At 41.0% G+C, this 22552-nt stretch overlaps 1 protein-coding gene across 1 annotated transcript; it reads right to left on the reverse strand.

The window, feature by feature from the left end:
- Positions 1–36: 36 nt before the first annotated feature.
- On the reverse strand, positions 37–22227 carry DDX43 (DEAD-box helicase 43). The gene is made up of 17 exons (XM_030802698.1): positions 21824–22227; positions 19225–19280; positions 16691–16820; positions 15366–15497; positions 12603–12684; positions 11248–11404; positions 10602–10720; positions 9469–9579; positions 8980–9121; positions 7729–7829; positions 4881–4968; positions 3620–3747; positions 3326–3435; positions 2719–2857; positions 1790–1877; positions 1126–1264; positions 37–198 (listed from the first exon to the last, which is right to left on the reverse strand). The coding sequence occupies exons 1-16, from the start codon at positions 22071–22073 to the stop codon at positions 1151–1153; spliced, it is 1947 nt and encodes a 648-aa protein (XP_030658558.1). The 5' UTR covers positions 22074–22227; the 3' UTR covers positions 37–198; positions 1126–1150.
- Between the last annotated feature and the right edge of the window lie 325 nt (positions 22228–22552).

Consider the following 22552-nt stretch of genomic DNA (forward strand, 5'->3'; position numbering starts at 1 on the left):
GCTACACTCCTTAATAAAAGTCCAGGAAACAACTTCCAAGTTTAAATACGTCTGTTTTTATTAAAGAAAGTATAAAACATTGGATTCTAGATTTTCAAACACTACTATTTTAAGAATCAGTCAAATCAGTCTGGTCGCTTCATACTGCCAACATGTCCAATACTTCTGTCTTACTATATTTCTAAAAAATCTTGAATTCTGAAAAATAGAAAAAAAATGTAAATTGCTGACTCCAACAGTTTTTAAAAAGCTTAAGTATGATTAAATAAACATACCCAAATTTACCATAACCATTTTGAAGTGTACAACTCTGTAGTGTATATTCATTGTTGTGCAGTTAATCTCCAAAACTGGAGACAGCGTCCTGTTGTCCAGGCTAGAGTGCAGTGGCCCGATGACACCTCACTGCAACCTCCACTTTCCAGATTCAAGCGATTCTCCTGCCTCAGTCTCTCATATAGCTGGGATTACAGGTGGGCGCCACCATGCCTGGCTAATTTTTGTATTTTTAATAGAGACGGGTTTTTGCCATGTTGGCCAGGTTGGTCTCAAACTCCTAAACTCAAGTGATCCGCCTGCCTTGGCCTCCCAAAGTGCTGGGATTACAGGCGTGAGCCACTGTGTACGGCCTCCAAAACTTTCATGCCATGAAAAACTCTATCTACCAAACAATTCCCCCTACCCACTTCCCAAGTCCTTGGTAACCACCATTCTACTTTCTGTCACTGTGAATTTTACTATTCTAAGTACCTCTTACAAGTGGAATAATATAGTATGTCCTTGTAATTGGCTTATTTCTCTAAGCATCATGTCCTCAAGATTCATCTATATGACTGAGTTTTCTTCCTTTTTAGGGCTGAATGATATTCCATTGTGTTTATCTACTCATTCACTGATGGATGCTTGGGTTGTATACCCTTGACTATTATGAATAGTGCTGCTATAAACATGAGTACAAAAAGACCTGGCTTTCATTCTTTTCCAAGGATTAAGTAATAGATATGAGTAACACCTAATTTATTATGTTAACGACTTAGAGATCATGCTCATTGCAATAAACATTATTAACAAAGCCTAATTTAAGTAAGCAGGCATTTTAAAGTCCATGTGTTACTGAACTTTTACCTCTACCACACTAGTACAGAAGACATTAATGAAACTTCTTGGGCCTTCCTTGAGGTCTTTCCGTTTTTCTTTCCATTTCCCTTTTCTGCTGATGTGCCTTAAACCTCTCAGCCATTGATACAAGCTCCTCTGGAATACTCTGAAATTATTCAACATGTTGTCATTAGGATTCTGAGTTCTTTTCTACAACACTAAAATGCATCCAAATCATTTCAGATAATCGCACAGCTGGTTACATGACATCCTTTAAACAGAAACGGGTATCTCGATTAAACTCTATATCCATCTACAGGCTATAAAATTTGCTGCTTCAGCTGTTTCCAAGTGCCCTTAATGTGCCTTTATATGGTAGCATTTTCTACATATTCTTCTTACCTCGGAGCCTGAATATGTTCCCCCTGCTGGAACATTTACCCCATCTTCTACAACTCTCCCCACCTCCACTCTACTGATTTCTTCCTTGGCGGGGCTTTCATTGCTCGCCCCCATTAGGTTAAGTTTCCCAGTTATATGCTCCCATAGTTTCTTATCATTGCCATGCTAAAGCCCTGAAAACGTGTTGAAAACATTTGAAGTTTCCTGATAAATAGCAAGCCATAGTACCTGGCATAACTGGCTGAGAAACTGATAACAGGTAAGTTTCTAATGAATTGCATAGTCTCACCTGATTTGCTCTTTCCAGAATATTAATCAATTCAGAGGCAACCCTCCAATCATTTCTAGTCAAAGTTGTAATGGAAACACCAGTCCTCCTTTAGTGTGGGGGAAAAAACTCATGTCATCTCATATATAATATATATTCATTATTCAGTTAATACAGAATAAGACAAAGGAAAACTTTTTCACAGAAGCTGGAATGTATTAAGATTTAGGGTCAAACAGATTTGGAATCTAAATCTGCTGTGGTTTAAACAGCAAAGGGGGTATATGATGGTACCTCTCTTTTATTTATTTATTTATTTATTTATTTATTTATTTTTTGAGACGGAGTCTTGCACTGTTGCCCAGACTGGAGTGCAATGGCGCAATCTTGGCTCACTGCAACCTCTGCCTCATGGGTTCGAGTGATTCTCCTGCCTCAGCCTCCTGAGTAGCTGCGACTACAGGCGCCCGCCACCACGCCCAGGTAAATTTTCTGTATTTTTAGTAGAGACGGGGTTTCACCGTTGTTAGCCAGGATGGTCTTGATCTCCTGACCTCATGATCCACCTGCCTCGGCCTCCCAAAGTGCTAGGATTACAGACGTAAGCCACCATGCCCGGCCCAGTGGTAGCTCTCTTAAGAGGAAAAAGGTCTTCTCATGTCCATACCAATTTGTCAATAACCTTCAGAGTAACCACTGGGTACAGAGCTCAGTGGTGACACTAGATATAAAACACATAGAACCAGATATAAGAAGCTAATCATGGATGGAATCTGGTTGAGTCTGGAATAAGCCAAATGAACAGGGATAAATAAAGTAGCAAGTAGAATCTGGGAAGTAGCTGAAACATTATAGGTAATAGAATAAAATGGTTTTCTGGGCAAGAAGTTTGTGAGAGGAATAAGGAGAATCTAGAATTGGCCTTTCATGGGTGGACTAAGCTTACTTACCCTGCTCTTCCCGTGCGCCCTATTCGGTGTACATATTCTTCAATATTCCGTGGAAAGTCAAAATTATAGACATGTGTAACGTCATGGACATCAAGTCCTCTAGAGGCTAGGTCAGTTGCAATTAGTATTCTCACTTTGCCTAAAAAGTAAAGCCCAATGAACGCTGAACCATTCTGGTATAAACCAACCCAAGATCTAAAAAGTATATCTGCCCTAACTAATTTAATCAATTTTATTTCTTACTGTTTACATTAAAATGCTTACTTTGTAAAAGTGGAAAAGTAACTGCCAGCAAGTTACAAGATACCACGGTTCAGCAAATGGGTCCTAAACCCTTCGAACCATGACAGAAAGATATTTTTCAGATAACTTCAGATATATTTTCTGTTGCATATTAATACCTTGATATCCAAGTTTAAAGTCTTTTGTGTTTATTTAATGCTTAAAGGCAGATTAATGTTTAGAGCTCTAATGAGTGTAGTTTTAGGATAGAGAAGGTGAGGACAGATCTTAGAAATAAACGGGTTTCATGAAAAGATGTCACTCAGCCAAGCCCAGGTATTGCACTAATTTTAAACTGTATGAAATATTAATTACATAAACATACCTGTTTTAAAGTTCTCTAATGCTTTCTCCCGATCTCTCTGTTCTCTATCTCCATGCAGAGACTCTATTGATATATTTCCAAGTATTAGGTCACTTGATAAGTGATCCACACTGAAGCAAAAGATAAACTCAGCATTCTTAGGTGCTTATTCTAATGCCACCAGTTTTACTTCTGTTAGCAAAAATCTAAAGTAACATAACAGACTTAGCACTCCCATTTGAAATTAGTATACAAATAGAAATGATCCTAATCAATTTAATTAATTATAATGGACACACAAGAAAAAATACCTACACAGCTTTTCGAGAAACGAAGACGATGACTTTGTCTGTGGATGACATATTCTGTAGAAAAGTTTGCATGTGACTCCATTTCTCTTCCTCGGTGGTTACAATTATATTTTGCTTCACTGAACTTACAGCCTAAAGGATTCAAAGAACATAGTTCATCAAGTTCATCATGATTGAGGGTGAGACCGCATACATCAGCTCAAAATGCATCTTCTCTCTCATTGGTTAATGTTTTTAATAAACTGCTAAGCAAAATGGCAGACGTCCTAAAAAAAATTACCTGTTTCTACTCAAGATTTGTATCTTAGATGTCACTTAACCTCGAAATACTATTGGTACCATTCCTTCAACCAACTATTTGTCTCTAATCATTTTATTTCATTTACTTATTTTTGAGACAGAGTCTCACTCTGTCGCCCAGGCTGGAGTGCAGTGGCACAATGTCTGTAACCATTTTATAAAACAAATGTTAAATGGATCACCATTTGTAAATCCCTAATGAAATGAGGGGTGTAGGCAATGACCCATTATTATTAATGATTAAATGAAAGGCCAATTTCATTTATTAATGATTAAGCAAAAAGCCAGAAAGAGAACTTTATATATTATAATGGAGGGTTCCCACTGACAACACATGAACCCAATATTCAGTCTTAACTTCATAAAGGGAACAGACTTACATTTATATATATATATGTAGACTTATGTTTAGACCCTGATTCTAAAGGGTTAAAATTAGGTGTCAGAAAAATATAAACCCTGACTTTGCTGGGTGCAGTGGCTCACACCTGTAATCCCAGCACTTTGGGAGGCCAAGGGGGGCAATCACCTGAGGTCAGGAGTTTGAGACCAGCCTGGCCAACATGGCAAAACCCTGTCTCTACTAAAATACAAAACTTAGCCAGGAGTGGTAGCCATGCTTGTAATCCCAGCTACTCAGGAGGCTGAGGCACGAGAGTCACTTGAACCCAGGAGGCAGAGGTTGCAGTGAGCTGAGATCACCCCAATGCACTCCAGCCTGGGCAATAGAGTGAGACTCTGTCACAAACACAAAAATTATATATATATAGGCCCTGACTAGAGGTTGATGGTATTAGCTGATTATTGAAATTTCAAATGAGATAATGGTATCATAGCTCTATTAAAACTATATGCAAGTGTGATTTGCCCTAACACTAGGGAGTGGGCAGACTAGGCACACCAAAACTAGCTATCTTCAGAATTTTCATAAGAAATGTTAAACAATAGTAATAAAAAAAGCTTACAACTAGATCCAATGTACCAACATAGACAATCATTGGTTCTTTCAAATAAGATTGTGCGAGGCGATGAACTGAATGAGGCCATGTAGCACTGGGAATACAAGTTACAAACATTACAATTTTGTTGTAAAAACAGTACTGTTTCCTTAAGCATGCTATGAATCAAGTTACTCATGAAAGACAAATCTAGTACTTCTTATTTTTTCAACAAGTAAGGCAAATTTAACAGTTAATTCACTGATTACTCAACTATTGTAAAGCTATCAGATGAAACAAATATGTTTAATAAATAGGTTTTTGGCTGGGCCCAGTGGCTCACGCCTGTAATCCCAGCACTTTGGGAGGCCAAGGCGGGTGGATCATCTGAGGTCAGGAGTTCAAGACTAGCCTGGCCAACATGATAAAACCCCGTCTCTACTGAAAATACAAAAATTAGCTAGGTGTGTTAGCGGGCGCCTGTAATCCCAGCTACTCTGGAGGCTGAGGCAGGAAAATGGCTTGAGCCCAGGAGGCGGAGGTTGCAGTGAGCCGAGATTGTGTCAGTGTACTCCAGCCACTGCAACAAAAGCGAAACTCCGTCTCATAAATAAGTAAATAAATACTAGGTTTTTATGAACCAAAGGATACCTGTACACCTTCAACTAAATACTAATCTATGAAAAGGTAAGGCCGTGTGTGGTGGCTCATGCCTGTAATCCCAGCACTTTGCGAGGCTGAGGAGAGGCGGATCACTTGAGGTCAGGAGTTCGAGACCAGCCTGGTCAACATGGGGAAACTCTGTGCCTACTAAAAATACAAAAATAAGTCAGGTGTGGTGGCGGGTGCCTATAATCCCAGCTACTCGGGAGGCTGAGGCAGAAGAATCGCTTGAATCTGGGACGCAGAGGTTGCAGTGAGCAGAGATCATGCCACTGCACTCCAGCCTCTGTCTCAAAAAAAAAAAAAAAAAAAAAAAAAAGAAAAAGAAAAAAGGTACTAAAAGGGATTAGTATGAGGTTAATTTTATCTCTTGGCCTTTATAAACGACAAAAAAATTCCAATTTTTCATAGTGTCAGCAGGCAATACCAAGTATTTAAGCCAAATAAAAATCTTTTTTTTTTTTTTTTGAGATGGAGTCTTGCTCTGTCACCCAGGCTGGAGTGCAGTGGCGTGATCTCGGCTCACTGCAAGCTCCACCTCCCAGGTTCACGCCATTCTCCTGCCTCAGCCTCCCAAGTAGCTGGGACTACAGGCGCCTGCCACCACTCCCGGGTAAATTTAGTAGAGATGGGGTTTCACCATGTTAGCCAGGATGGTCTTGATCTCCTGACCTCGTGATCCGCCCGCCTCAGCCTCCCAAAGTGCTGGGATTACAGGCGTGAGCCACACGGCACCTGGCCATAAAAATATTTTAAAAGGTTGTTGGCTCATGCCTATAATCCCAGCACTTTGGGAGGCTTAGGTGGGTGGATCACTTGAGCTCAGGAGTTCAAGACTAGCCTGGGCAACATGGTGAAAACCCTGTCTCTACAAAAAATACAAAAATTAGCTGGGTGTGGTGGCATGCACCTGTAGTTCCAGTTACTCAGACAGCTGAGGTGGGAGAATCACTTGAGCTGGGAAGGCTGAGACTGCAGTGAGCCAAAATGGTGCCACTGCACTCCATCCTGGGTGACAGAGTGAGACCCTGTCTCAAAACACAAAACAAAACAAAACTTCAAAATATACTGATCAAAGAATATCTGCATTTAAATATTTCCTCAACTATATATAAAATAATGAAAGTGACCACTTTTTATACCTTCACAGTAATTCAGTAAAATCTCTCTTTTCTTGGGCTGGGCATCGTAGCTCAAGCTTGTAATCCCAGCACTTTGGGAGGCCTAGACAGATGGATCACCTGAGGTCAGGAGTTTGAGACCAACCTGGCCAACATGGCGAAACCCCATCAGTAAAAATACAATAATTAGCTGGGCATGGTGATGTGTGCCTGTAGTCCCAGCTACTCAGGAGGCTGAGACAGGAGAATCGCTTGAACCCAGGAGGCAGAGATTGCAGTGAGCCAAGATCACGCTGCTGCACTCCAGCTTGAGTGTCAGCGAGACTTTGTCTCAAAATAAATAAATACATTCACTTTTCTTGAAATAGGAAGGTTATTTGTAATAAAACTATGTGAGGGGATTTTGTATTTTTTAAATTTTATGTTATTTATACTAATAAAGACAAAGTATATAAGTCCAGGATATATCATTCTTTTTTTTTTTTTTTTTGAGACAGATTTTCACTCTTGTTGCCCAGACTGGAGTGCAGTGGCATAATCTTGGCTCACTGCAACCTCTACCTCCCAGGTTCAAACGATCCTCCTGCCTCAGTCTTCCTAGTAGCTGGGACTACAGGTGTGTGCCACTATGCCCGGCTAAGTTTGTATTTTTAGTAGAGACGAGGTTTCACCCTGTTGGCCAGGCTGGCCTCAAACTCCTGACCTCAGGTGATCCACCCACCTTGGCCTCCCAAAGAGCTGGGATTATAGGCATGAGCCAGTTTGCCCAGCCAATGTTGTTATTTATACTAATAAAGACAAAGGATATAAGCCTAGGAGATATCATTCTTTATAGATCACTCTATATTCAAATAATCATTGCTTCCTGTTTTATTGTGAGCAATAAGTATTCAGTAATCAAATGCTTATCTCCTTAGACAAGTGAACCCTTTATTCAAAAGTGAGACCTTACTATGATAAGTAAATGCTTGTGTTGAAATCCCTATCTGTAACTTAGGAAACCCAATAGTCATGAATAAGCACTTATTGTTACACTGTTCTACTTCCAATGTAGAACACATTTTGCACACAGTAATTAGGCATATACCTACCTGGTCATAACTGTCTGTCTATCTGGGCGCACATCTAACAAAATCTTCATTATCTGGGGTTCAAATCCCATGTCCAACATCTTGTCTGCTTCATCTAAAACCTGCATTGACAAAAAAGAATGTGGTTAGATTAGATATGGGAGGCAGGTAATAACACATATGCTTTCTTTATTAGTAGAACACTAAGAAAGGCTTTTCTCATTTCCCCTAGTACTTAAGCCACGATTTTAATTTCTCCAAAGGTCAGAATACTAAGCAATTTGTCACTGCACGTCGTCTACATGGATTTTTGTTGGCTTTCCAATACCTTCCAAATCTCCTTAAACAAAATTTTAAGTGTCTAAAATATCCAAGTAGATTTTAATTACTGTGTACCTATTTTCCAAAATTTAAAGTAAACATGCATGATAATTTCAAATAGAAGTCTTAATTCTTTCAACATGCTAAAGAGAATAAGAAATATTCCCAGAGCCATTATAAAATCGACAGCCATAGCCTGGCGTGGTGGGTCACGCCTGTCATCCCAGCACTTTGGGAGGCCGAGGCAGGCAGATCACCTGAGGTTAGGAGTTTAAGACCAGCCTGGCCAACATGGTGAAACCTCGTCTCTACTAAAAAGAAAAAATTAGCCAGGTGTGGTGGTGGGAGCCTGAAGTCCCAGCTACTTGGAAGGCTGAGGCAGGAGAATCACTTGAACCTGGGAGGCAAAGGTTGCAGTGAGCCAAGATCATGCCACAGCACTCCAGCCTGGGCAACAAGAGCAAAACTGTGTCTCAAAATGAAAAAATAAAAAATAAAATTGACAGACATTCTAAAAGAAACTGATACCCAAGCACTTGGGAGTTGATTAAAACTATTAAAAGCTCAAGGGCAGGGAAGAGAAAATAAAATAATAGTTCAGTCATTTTTTATTCTTTGAGATGGAGTTTCGCTCTTGTTGACGAGGCTGGAGTGCAATGGCATGATCTTGGCTCACTGCAACCTCCGCCTCCCAGGTTCAAGTGATTCTCCTGTCTCAGCCTCCAGAGTAGCTGGGATTACAGGTGCATGCCACCACACCTGGCTAATTTTTATATTTTTAGTAGAGATGGAGTTTCATCATATTGGTCAGGTTGGTCTCGAACTCCTGACCTTAGATGATCCACCTGCCTCGGCCTCCCAAAGTGCTCGGATTACAGGCGTGACCCACTGCGCCCAGCCAGTTCAGTTATTTTTGAACCCAGCATCCCAAACCCCTATTTCCATGATTACCAAGTAGGTTATATTCTTCAGATTGACAAAGTTATTCATTTGCAGATCATTCAATCTTCCGGGAGTTGCAATTATGATATCTACACCTTTTCTAAGCTCTTCTATTTGTTCATCTCTATTTCCACCACCATATACACAAACACTTAAAAAGAAAAAATCTAAAGGTTAATGTTTAGGCACAGAATATCTCATTACAACTTAAAATCCAATAAAAGGGATAAAAATCAATTATCAGGTACCTTTAGGGGTATCTGCCCCTTTCTGAGAATTATGTATACCCATCAATCCATAATGTTGTATCTTAAAAGAGCAATATTTGTACCATCACCTGACCCAGGCTCTGATTGATTAGAGTAGTGCTAAATGCCTGACCCATGTTGAGCCATTTGGATTCTTTGAATGTGTGAAAAATGATGGGGAAGATGTATAAAGCTACAAATGATTAAAATATGATACTGGTGAAGGAATGGAAAAAAAAAAATTACCTACCTCCGAAGCCCTTTATATGAATATTTGCAACATTCTCCTTCTACTTGAAGTGCTAATTCCCGAGTGGGAGTTAAAACTAACATGCCGGGTCTATTCCTTTGACCTTTAAGGCTTTCGAGAGAAAACAGATTAATATTAAATTACTTGTCTCAGATGCACGGTACATTTATTCAGTGCCATCAAGATTTGTAGCAACAAGCCAGGCGTGGTGGCTCACGCCTGTAATCCCAGCACTTTGGGAGGCCAAGGCGGTCGGATTACCTGAGGTCACGAGTTTGAGACCAGCCTAGCCAACATGGTGAAACCCCATCTCAACTAAAAATACAAAAAATTAGCCAGACATGGCAGCAGGCACCTGTAATCCCAGCAACTTGGGAGGCTGAGGCAGGAGAATCACTTGAACCCAGGAGGCGGAGGTTGCAGTAAGCCAGGATCGCACCACTGCACTGCAGCCTGGGCAATAAGAGCGAAACTCTGTCTCAAAAAAAAAAAACTTGTAGCAATGAGTATCAGTTAGACATAGTCAGACTATGCCTTTTTGTGAGACGGTATATGATTAAAAGTAGTCTCTATATATTATAGACTTTGCTAATTATGATCTACGTACCTAAAAAATGGCTGATATTACATAGAATATGCCAAATTCCCCAGAAGAAAATGTACTATTTTCTCAGATTTAAGATTGCTTTACTGAGAGATTAGTGTTAGTTTCTATATACTTTTTCTTATTACAAAAGCAATACATATTTACCATAAAGCAGGGAAATTAAAAAAAGCCACACACCCTAAAACCCAACTTCCCAATACCAGCCTTTTGTTTAACAGGATCTTTTCATTAACATTTAAAATGTCAAATATTTTATCATGGAATAGATAAGTGTATTGGACGTAGTTTAAACAGTTTCCACTGTTTCACTACTAAGGCTTTTGGTAGATATTACCTATTGCCTCCTAAAAATGTTTTGCCAATTTATACTTTCACCAGCACAATCTAAGTGTCTAATTCCTTGCATCTTCTCTGAAGCTAGGCATTACCTTTGGATCAAGCAATAGGTAAAGAAACTTTAATTACATTTTTGATATCTAAATCTATTAAACCTCTATAAGAAGAAACCAGCCATAGGAATTCTTACGTGGGTTGAAGGTCCAGATGAATAAATCCAGGCATTAAATAACACAACGTCTTTCCTGTTCCAGTCTGGGCTACTCCTATAAGATCTATTCCTTGCAACACAATGGGCCATGCCTGTGACTGAAACGGAATGATAAACATTAACACAAAAAGTACATCTTTTTCTGGGCGCGGTGGCTCACTCCTGTAATCCCAGCACTTTGGGAGGCCGAGGCGGGCAGATCTCCTGAGGTCGGGAGTTCGAGACTAGCCTGACCAACATAGAGAAACCCCGTCTCTACTAAAAATACAAAAATTAGCTGGGCATGGTGGCACATGTCTGTAATCCCAGCTACTAGGGAGGCTGAGGCAGGAGACTTGCTTGAACCCAGGAGACAGAGGTTGTGGTGAGCCGAGATTGCACCATTGCATTCCAGCCTGGGCAACAACAGCAAAACTGTCTCAAAAAAAAAAAAGTACATATTTTTTGCCAACTGTTCCTTCTTTTCCAGCTCCAAACTTCTTTCAACAAAGATTTTTTGAACTCTAGAGAGAAGGTGCTGGGGGAATGCTAAGAGACAGTTGCTCCCTGGTGTCTTCTAACAATCAGATATCACTGGTTTCGAAGAAAAACATTGAGTGAAATATTGTAATTAATGAAAGCATACCTGAATAGGTGTTGGCTTTGGAAAACCTGCCTTTTTAATGGTTTCCATAACCTCAGGATAACATTGAAAGGCGTCATCAAATGTGCAGGTAGGATTGGGGATAGGTCGTTTCTCCCCATCCTTCAAGTCATCCCACGTTATATTAAAATTTTCTTTCCTTCAAAGAATAAAAAACATCAGTGGCTTTCCTCACTTTACTCCCCAAGCAAGACATTCTCCAAAATCAGTTCTGGTCTTATCTAGAAATTCAACTGCAACTGATTAAAATGAGACTGTCAGGGAAGTTATAATGAAATGCATAAAGAAATAGAAGCAGGAGTCCATCTGTCTCTTATCTAAGAATAGTTGCAATGGGAAAGTTAAAAACATTATACATTAGTAGGTCAATGAATGTTTCATGGATCAAAGATGAGGAGCCTGAAAATCATGCTTCATAAATTAAAACCAGATTTGGCAAACATTGTGGGCCTATGATGTTCCACACGTATTTCATTAATGCATCCTTAACGATCCTATGTGTTAGGAAGTATTCTCAATTTGACAGGTGATCATACAGTAAGTTACCCTGCTCCTCACCTTAACCGTTCTGCTATTCCATGCATCTCTTAGTTTTATCGGACTTTAATAGTAAGAAAAACCATTGCAATTAAAACCTTCCAGCCGGGCGCGGTGGCTCACGCTTGTAATCCCAGCACTTTGGGAGGCCGAGGCGGGCGGATCACGAGGTCAGGAGATCGAGACCACGATGAAACCCATCTCTACTAAAAATACAAAAAAAAATTAGCCGGGCGTGGTGGCGGGCGCCTGTAGTCCCAGCTACTCGGAGAGGCTGAGGCAGGAGAATGGCGTAAACCCGGGAGGCGGAGCTTGCAGTGAGCCGAGATGGCGCCACTGCACTCCAGCCTGGGCGACAGAGCGAGACTCCGTCTAAAAAAAAAAAAAAAAAAAAAACCTTCCAATTTCAGGTAACAAGGACTGAAGAGTTTAAGAAATTAACAAGGTTAGATCTTTTTTTTTTTCAATTCAACTATTGGAGAAATAATTCTCTAAAATTGCTGTCCAATATAGTAGGCACTAGCCACACATGCCTATTTCAGTATAAACTCATTTGCTCAATTACACCAGCCATACTTTAAGTGCCAGTCTACTCCATTAGACACAAATATAGACCATTTTCCATCACTGCAGGAAGTTTTACTAGACAACAATGTTCTAAAATATCATGTAAGTTGACACATTTTCATTTGAATATTGAAGGCGTAGCCTTCAAATATCATTTCACATTTGCCCAAAGTGTTAATACCAATAACGTAACTATACAAATACTTACACAACTAGGTAATAAAACTACCCACCTCCAACTATCTGCTTGTACTTTTGACATGGCGCTTGTGGCAGTGGACTCTTTATAAAAGTTTTTCTTAATTGGTGGTAAATCTGGGACAAAGGCAAAAATCCACTTTGATAAATTTTACAGCATCATGAATACTTAGTCAAAGCTACAGAAATCATACTACAATATATTTTATTTACCATGCATACCATTTGATAGTTCTACACTTTGCCAACGAGGCTTGCTCCCATCGAAGACATGTCCCTCTCTGGAGGTTAGGCACAGTAGCTTACACCTGTAATCCCAGCACTTTGAGAGGCTGGCATGGGAGGATCACTTGAGCCTGGGCAAAATAGTGACACCCTGTCTCTACGGAAAATTTTTAAAGATTAGCCTGGTGGCCAGGCGCAGTGGCTCACACCTGTAATCTTGACACTTCACGAGGCTGAGGTGGGTGGATCACCTGAGGTCAGGAGTTTGAGACGAGCCTGACCAACATCGTGAAACCCGTCTCTACTAAAAACAAAAAAATACAAAAATTCTCCCGCACAGTGGCGCATGCCTGTAATCCCAGCTACTCAGAGACGGGGAGGTTGCAGTGAGCCGAGACAGAGCCATTGCACTCCAGCCTGGGCAACAAAAGTGAATCTCTGTCAGAAAAAAAAGGGCCGGGGTGCGCTCACGCCTGTAATCCTAGCACTTTTGGGAGGCCAAGGCAGGTGGATCACCTGAGATCAGGAGTTCGAGACCAGCCTGGCCAACATAGTGAAACCCCAACTGTACTAAAAATACAAACAATTAGCCGAGCATGGTGGCAGACGCCTGTAATCCTAGCTACTCAGGAGCCTGAAGCAGGAGAATCACTTGAACTCAGGAGGCAGAGGTTGCAGTGTGCCGAGATTGCGCCACTACACTCCAGCCTGGGCAATAAGAGCAAAACTCCGTTTAAAAAAAAAAAAAAATTAGACTGGCATGGTGGTATGTGCCTGTAGTCCCAACTACTTCAGAGGCTGAGGTGGGAGGATCACTTGAGCTTGGGAGATGGAGGCTGGAATGACCTGTGATTTTGCTACTCCACTCTAGCCTAGGCAACAGGGTGAAACTGTCAAAAAAAATTTAATAAAAATTAAAATGAAGCATGCTTTGTAAGACATCAAACACCACAATTGATAAATATACTCTCACCCATAATAGTTTGCTTATCTTTTCTTTGAAGGTCCATCCAATTACTTTTTTAGAAATTACATTTATATCTTTGGTCTACTCTCTTAAGTTACATTTCTTTTCTTTTCTTTTTTCTTTTTGAGATGGAGTCTTACTCTGTCACCCAGGCTGGAGTGCAATGATGCAATCTCGGCTCACTGCAACCTCCACCTCCCAGGGTCAAGCGATTCTCCTGCCTCAGCCTCCTGAGTAGATGGGATTACAGGCATGTGCCACTGCGCCCAGCTAATTTTTGTATTTTTAGTAGAGATGGGGTTTCACCATCTTGCCCAGGCTGGTCTTGAACTCCTGACCTCAGGTGATCCACCAGCCTCAGCCTCCCAAAGTGCTGAGATTACAGGCGTGAGCCACTGGGCCCGGCCTAGCTACATTTCTTAAAAGCTTATTATACTTCTTCCAAACTTAAATCCTTTCCCTGGTCTCTGATCCCAAATATTCCCAACACAAACTGTTTAGGCCGCACAGGAAACTTAACTTGCAGAGGTCTTGACCAACATAGTAGCAATAATTGTCAATATTTTGGTAACATATTAGTGCTTTTAAATTTTAAATAAAAGATGTTGTATTGCTGCCTCCTCCTGAGAGCCAAGGCTAGTGCTTGAATAATGAAGCATTATCCCCCATATATAATGTTCCACGTGAGAAATCTCATTTAAAATTCAAACAAAAGGGCTGGGTGGGGTGGTTCACGCCTGTAATCCCAGCACTTTGGGAGGCCAGGGCAGGTGGATCACTTGAGGCCAGGGGTTTGAGACCAGCCTGGCCAACATGGCGAAACCCCGTCTCTACTAAAAATATAAAAATTATCTGGGCTTGCTGGCACACATCGTAATCCCAGGTACTTGGGAGGCTGAGGCACAGCAATCACTTGAGCCTGGGAGATGGAGGTTGCGGTGAGCCAAGATCACGCCACTGCACTCCAGCCTGGCTGACAGAGCAAGACCCTATCTCAAAAAATAAAATAAAATTCAAACAAGGCTGGGCACAGTGCCTGACATCTGTAATCCCAGCACTTTGGGAGGGTAAGAGGAGAGGATCACTTGAAGCCAGGAGTTCGAGACTAGCCTGGACAGGATAGTGAGACCTCATCTTTAAATTGAAAAATAAAAATCAAAAACAAAATTTAAACAAACAAACAAAGAAAATGCTGCTAAGAACTGTAATGCTTCTTATGATTTAATGGCTTTCCCTTTTTTTTTTGCTCTTGTCAACCAGGATACTCCAAGATCTACTTTTACTCAATCACAGCAACAGTGTTAACTTATGGTTTGCATGTTTACTCCCTTCCTATTTTTCCACTGGGACTGATTTTTTCCTATTTTATTAGCCCTTTGCAGTGAGTTACCACTGACAGACTATAAACAGGTTTAATATTTCCCCTATAGCATAAATGACAGCTGACAACATAGAAACTATCATAACCTAGGGACTAATTGCAGCATTTTAGATTTTACTATTTTCATATACATTTCATTACTAAAACTAAAGCACAGACATTGTACAGAGGATAAAAACTGCAGTTAACAGAAACCATATGTAAATATTAGGAAGCAGCACTGACCTGCCCACTTTGTTTTTTGCCATTTCAAACCTTCCTCTCTAATTTGATCCCAATCTATCAATGGCCGATCTCCTGCAACGACGTTGTTATCTGTGCTTCCATCTTTTCCAACAGCAGGTTGGAATGCAGTATCTGTTAAAAACATTTGTATCCATTAGTTTTTTTCTATTTTGTTTTTTAATAACCAGACAATGCTTAAAATATAAAATTTGGGGTTTCTGTACTACATTAACATGACAATCTTGTCATTTGTTATCATTCAATAACTTATAAAAATTTAATTTTATTGGAGAAGGTAAGTAAAATAGCACAAGTCTAATGTTTGCTAAAATATTGTCATACCCATTACTCAGTCGTTACAATAATACTCCTGGGAAGCAGATATTATCCCAGATGAACAGATGAAGAGCCAGGCTTGGTAGCTCACTACTGTAATACTAGCTAGCACTTTTTGAGGCTGGTGGGGAGGATCGCTTGAACTCAGGACTCAAGACTAGCCTAGGCAACGTGGTGAAACCCCATCTCTACTCTACAAAAAATTTAATTAGCTGGGTGTGGTGGCACACACCTGTGGTCCCAGCTACTTGACAGGCTGAGGTGGCAGAATCACTCCCACCCAGGAGGTCAAGGCTGTAATGAGCCACGATCACACCACTGCACTCCAGCCTGGAAAACACAGTGAGAACCTGTCTCAAAACAATTTTAAAAATAAAATAAAAATAAAAATAAATAAATGAGACAGATACAAAAATAGAATCCTAGACCTTGTCTTTTTCCCCAAGAAACACTAAAAGGCAATGGTGCCTTCTAAACCCAGGTGTCTCTATTCTACTTTCACATTGCATCTAGATATGATTCAGTAATTGTTTTCTCTATTCTAAACAGATCTGAGATTTTTAAAATAACCAAATATTTAAGCAGTTTTCAATGTCGGCCACGAATCTGAAGACAAGACTAGGGTTAGGATCCTGGGACCAATCCTTACTCTACCCACTAACACTAAAGTGTGAGTATTAAAGGGTTATTTCCCTGCTTGCGAGAACTAGATTAATACAAAGACAAAAAATAAGTAAATAAAAATAAAGGGTTATTTCATTTTCACTTACCTGTGGCTAAAAGTAAAACTGCTAGGCATGAACATAGAGCTATGGTATTTTAATTTGAGGAAAAATATTCTGGGCGTTCATTCATAGTAAAAAATCATTAAGACTACATTTATGGCAGCCTAATGCTTTGAATCAGAAAATGAAATCAGGTATAATGGCTTATAACACTGAATGAAATTAAAAATTTTTAAAGGGCTTCAGTGGGAGAAAATTACTTACCAACTCCGCATTCTGAATTGTAATTTTCTTCTAGCTTTTTAACAAAATTGTCTATCACTGCTTTTGCTTTTGTTTGCATTGCCTTGCTGCCAAAAATTTTGACTAATGATTCTGGTTGTTCTTGTATTATCTAGGTACAAGGGGAAAAAGAGGTGAGACTTAAAAGTTCCCTAAAAAAAATAAAAAGTTCCCTAAGCCCCTAACCCCTTCCAACAATCACCCAACTTCAAAAACTATTACAGTATAAAGTAAATATAGTATTACTACCAATCAGTGTCTAAATTTCTAGTTAGAGAGGAATACTACTTATATTTACTCTGGGATTTACCTCCTGGTCAGATGGAGAGGGGCAGGACAACCTGAACATTTAAAATTGGATAGCTAGGGAATAAACTCAGCAAATAGTGTAGAGAAATAAGGCATTAACACGAAAGGTAATATTATTTTGATTCTGAGGTCTCCAACCTATAAAATGGTATTTGTTTCACTAATTTTACAGAATTGTAGGGCTGAAATGACATAATCTATGTGCTATTGAACTGCCAGGTTACTTAGGTAAATTTTTAACTTGATGGGATTCTATACTTAACTCATGTATACTGTTAGGGGCTTACATTTACAAGACTGACACATTTTGTGAATAGAATCTACAAGTAACACCTAACAACATCCATAATTTCAAATATCCTAATGGATTCAATATTTATCTAGAAAATACTATACACCAAATTTTGTCTTAGGTTGGTAATTCAAACAATGTTTATCATCTACAGTATTTACAGGCACTACGACTCTGTATGAGTGCTGAAATGAGGCCATTATGGGATGCTATGGAAAGGGACAGCTACACAGAATGGGAGCCTTAGACTTCCCTGAAAGGCGAGAAGGCATTATTTATGAGGAAAAAGCTATGGTAGCAGCGTGTGTCAGAAAGTGGGTGGAGTACTCAAGGAATTAGGGGAGAGGACACTGGAGGGAGTGAACAGGCCAGAATCAAGTCAACAATTTTAAGGAGTCTAGACTTACAGGCCTGAGATACTACGAAAGGCTTTTACATAGGAAAGGGACACAAATAATGTGTGTTTTAAAATGATTGTTCTAGCCAAGCGCAGTGGCTCACACCTGTAATCCCAGCACTTTGGGAGGCTGAGGCGGGTGGATTATTTGAGGTCAGGAGTTTGAGATCACCCTGGCCAACATAGTGAAACCCTGTCTCTACTGAAAGTACAAAAATTAGCCAGGCGAGCTGGAAGGGCACCTGTAATCCCAGCTACTCTGGAAACTAAGGCAGGAGAATCTCTTGAACCCAGGAGGCAGTGGTTGCAGTGAGCTAAGATCACACCAGTGCACTTCAGCCTGGGCGACAGAGCAAGACTCCGTCTCAAAAAAGTATAAAAAAATAAAATTATTGTTCTGACCACAGTGGAGAATGATTAGAGGATACAAATGGAAGCAGGACATACAGTTAGGGGGGAAGGCAAATGATGACATTTCCCTTGAGGAGTACAAGAAATAGTCAAGACCTAGCAGTGAATGAGAATAAGGAAATACCAATGTGGATTGTAAACTCAGTGAATGTTGCTACCATTCAGTAAGATTGAGAATACAAGAGTTAGCCAAAGTTTCAGGAAAGGGGTTCTCTCTGGATGGAAGACCTTTTGGACATGATGAATAGTCCAGTGATCTCATTCTTATGCAGATCATCTCTACCTCCGACTGGGCCTGGTGGCTCACGCCTGTAATCCCAGCACTTTGGGAGGCAGAGGTGGGCGGATCACCTGAGGTCAGGAGTTCAAGACTAGCCTGGCCAACACGGTGAAACCCCATTTCTACTAAAAATACAAAAATTAGCCAGGCATGGTAGCACGTGCCTGTAATCCCAGCTACTCCAGAGGCTGAGGCAGGAGAATTGCTTGAATCCGGGAGGCAGAGGTTGCAGTGAGCCAAGATCGTGCCACTGCACTCCAGCCTGGGCGACAGAGCGAGACTCTGTCTCAAAAAAAAAAAAAAGATTTTTACCTCCAAGAGTCCCAAAACCTACACCTGGAACAGCTTAAAATTCAGGTGGCTTCTTGAGAATAAGGAGTATGAAGAACTTTGGCAACTTACCTAATTTACCCTAGTATGTTAATAACTCGGCAGAAATTAGAGTTAAGGCCTGGTGTGGTGGCTCATGCCTGTAATCCCATAATCCCAACACTTTGGGAGGCCAAGGCATGTGGATCACTTGAGGCCAGGAGTTGAGAGCAGCCTGGCCAACATGGTAAAACCCCGTCTCTACTAAAAATAAAAAAATAAAAATAAAAAAATTAGCTGGGCTTGGTGGTGGGAGCCTGTAATCCCAGCTACTCAGGAGGCTGAAGCAGGAGAATTGCTTGAACCCAGGAGGTGGAGGTTGTAGTGACCTGATATCACGTCACTGCACTCCAGCCTGGGAGACAGAATGAGGCTGTCTTAAAAAGAAAAGTAGAGTTAGGTACTCCCTTAGAAATGCATGATGCTCTCTTAAGGGCTGAAGAACACAGATGGCTTACTTGGATTGTGGTGTTTGTTGTACTTTCTATATTCTTTATTTTTGACCCACCACGACCTGTTTTTAAAAATAAAGGAATATATTGTTATAAGTTGAAATTAGTAAATTGAAAATTTACCCATTTTCCTCAACGAACATTCTGTAGTTCTTCCCCTCAAATGCTCCTAGGGTTCAACAATCATTTTTTGTTTGGAAAAAGGGAAGTAAGAGGTTCTATTCTAAATTTTGGTGGGTTTTAGGAGACTCTTATCCCAGACAGGTGGAGACTATGGATTCTGTATCAGCTTGCACAAAACCTAATTGGGTCCAAACTGGTGGAGAGGATGTAGAAATTGGAACTATTTCATACAACTCAACAAATAAGTTTTGAAAAATGTGCAAACACTTGAATAGCCATTTCTCCAATGACATACAAATGGCCAACAGGCATGAGATGTTCAACATCACTAATCAGGTCCACGCAAATCGAAACCACAAAATGATTGTCACCTCACATCTGGTAGGATGACCATTATCAAAAACAGAAAAAAAAGTGTTGGTAAGAATGTGGAGAAATTGGAACCCCTGTGTACTGTTGGTGGGATTGAAAATGGTGCTGCCACTATGGAAAACAGTATAGATTTCCTAAAATATTAAAAATAGAATTAACATATGATCCAGCAGTCTCACTTGGGGTATACATCCAAAAGAATTTAAAGCAGAGTCTCAAACATATATTGCACTCCCATTTTCATAATAACACTACTGAAGCAAAAGGTGGAAGCTACCCATTTATCATAGACTGATTAATAGATAAAGTAAGGTATATACTTAATAATGGAATACCATTCGGCCTTACTAAGGAAGAAAATCCTGTCTCATGCTACAAAATGGGTAAGCCTGGAGGATATTATTCTTAGAGAAATGAGCCAATTACAAAGACAATTACTGCATGATTCTACTTATATGGATTATCTAAAGTAATCTAACTCAGAAACAATGTAAATGGTGGTTCCCTGGGATGGAGCAGGAAAAAATGGGGAGCTGTTCAAGGAGTATACAGTTTTAGTCATGCAGGTTCCAGAGATGTGGGATACAACATTATGCTTATTGTTAGTATTGTGATATACATTTAAAAGAGGGTATTTCATTTTTTACAATAAAAAAGATGGATCCAGATCCAACATCAAGTGAGTGCTCTGTGGCACAGTGCCCTTTCATCTGCTAAGTGTTAACTTAAGTGATTTTTATTGCAAACCTAGTGGCTTTTTTCATGGAGCATCATTCTTCAGATCTTGAGTCCAAGCCTTCTGAAAAGCCAATGAATCTCTGGGTAGCATAGCAATTAGTCTTATAATGCACTATTTTGTAGCAGCCTCCATTTGTTCATTTTTCTCAGGTTTTAAAAATGGTGAAATATACCTAATAGGTAAAATGTGGCAATTTATACTCGGGCTTAATGGCAATTAATGGGGTAATAATTCTAATCATTTTTAAATGCTTTTCAAAAGAATTCAGAAATGGGCCGGGCCTGGTGGCTTACGTCTGTAATCCCCGCACTTTGGGAGGCCGAGGTGGGTGGATCCACAGGAGTTCGAGACCATCCTGGGTAACATGGTGAAACCTCATCTTTACTAAAAACACAAAAATTAGCCAGGCGTGGTGGTGCACGTCTGTAATTTCAGCTACTAGGGAGCCTGAGGTGCGAGAATCGCTTGAGCCCGGGAGATGTTAGTTGTAGTGAGCCGAGATCATGCCACACTGCACTCCAGCCGGGGCCACAGAGGTGTCTCCAAAAAAAAAAAGAAAAAAAAATCAAAAGAAAGAAAAAAATTAAAAATTCAGAATTGAATGTTAACACTCAAGATGTAGTAAGAAACGTTTTTAACTTTTTAAAAATTAAGGAAACTAATACAACTGCTCTAGGCAGCCCTACAATGATCTTACAGCTTTTCTTTGATTTCTGGCTCTAAATGGTACTCATAGAAAGGCTGATTAAGTTTTGTTTTTCATTCTGGGGTTAGCTGTCTGTTAAAAGGCCTGTTCTAAGCATCCCTCTTCAGCCCTAAGATTTCATAAGTCTTCTAGGAGTTGCTCTCCCAAATACATTGTCTGTATAAACACCAAAAGGTGAATTAAATTACTTTTTTTTTTTTTAATTGAGACCGAGTCTTGCTCTGTCACCCAGGCTGGATTGCAGTGGTGCGATCTCAGCTCACTGCCAACTTCTGCCGCCGGGTTCAAGCGATTCTCCCGCCTCAGCCTCCGGAGTATCTGGGATTACAGGCGTGTTCCACCACGCCCAGCTATTTTTATATATATATATTTTTTTTTAGTAGAGACAGGGTTTCGCCATGTTGGCCAGGCTGGTCTCGAACTCCTGATCTCGGGTGATCTGCCCGCCTCGGCCTCCCAAAATGCTGGGATTACAGGCGTGAGCCACTGCGCCCGGCCAGATTAAATTATACTCTATCCCCAGGTTTCACAAATAGCTCTCGGAGAGACCTGAACCTCACTAGGCGGCAGCTGATTGGAGGTGAGGCAGCGGGGAGGAAATGCCTTCGCTCAGGCTCCGCCCCTGGCCCCACCTATCCTGCCTTGCCAGCCACACCCATTCTCACCGATTACCGCGCCGACAAAGTGGTTCTTCAAAGCAAAACACAGCGGCAGTTCCTCGTGACCAGCGGCCACGGCCTCCGGGGGCCTAGAGGGGCCTCTCCAGCGACCACCTCTGCCGACACTATATCCCTCAGGACCTCTTCGATTCAACTCCTCCTCCGGCCTCCTCTCTGGCGCTCGGGACACTGTCGAGCTTCGCCGACTAGCAACGACCCTTGTAGAGGCCTTGGGAGCTCCTCCGCGGTGGGACATTGTTCCAAGAAGGGGCGCGTCGGACGTCGTTGCCGTCCAGCTCTGCACCACCTGACTGTGCCGTCGTAAGACGAGCGTGCCAGGGAAGCCACGCAGCCGCTGCTTAAGGAGCCCGCACGAGGCTAGCCGCCCCACCCGCCCACGACCCCTATCCCGCCCACTTCGCCCTGATTTCACGCAGCCATTGGCCAGTGAGCGTTGTGGGCGGGACTCTCCCAGTTTTAGCCAATCGGCTTTGTGAGCCGTGGGAGCGTGACTTGTCAATGTGCCCCACCGTGTATTCCTTTCCAGACGTGGGACTTTTTCCAAGCGCCCTCTTTGCTCCCGCCCCTACTGGATACACACCTCGGGTTCCTGGCATCTCAGTGCCTTGGAAACTTTTTTTTTCTTTTTATGTTTTTTTTTTTTTTTTTTTTTTTTTGAGACGGAGTCTTGCTCTGTCGCCCAGGCTGGAGTGCAGTGGCGCAACCTCAGCTCAC

This window comes from Nomascus leucogenys, chromosome 3, assembly GCF_006542625.1.
Source record: "Nomascus leucogenys isolate Asia chromosome 3, Asia_NLE_v1, whole genome shotgun sequence".
Lineage (NCBI taxonomy): Eukaryota > Metazoa > Chordata > Mammalia > Primates > Hylobatidae > Nomascus > Nomascus leucogenys.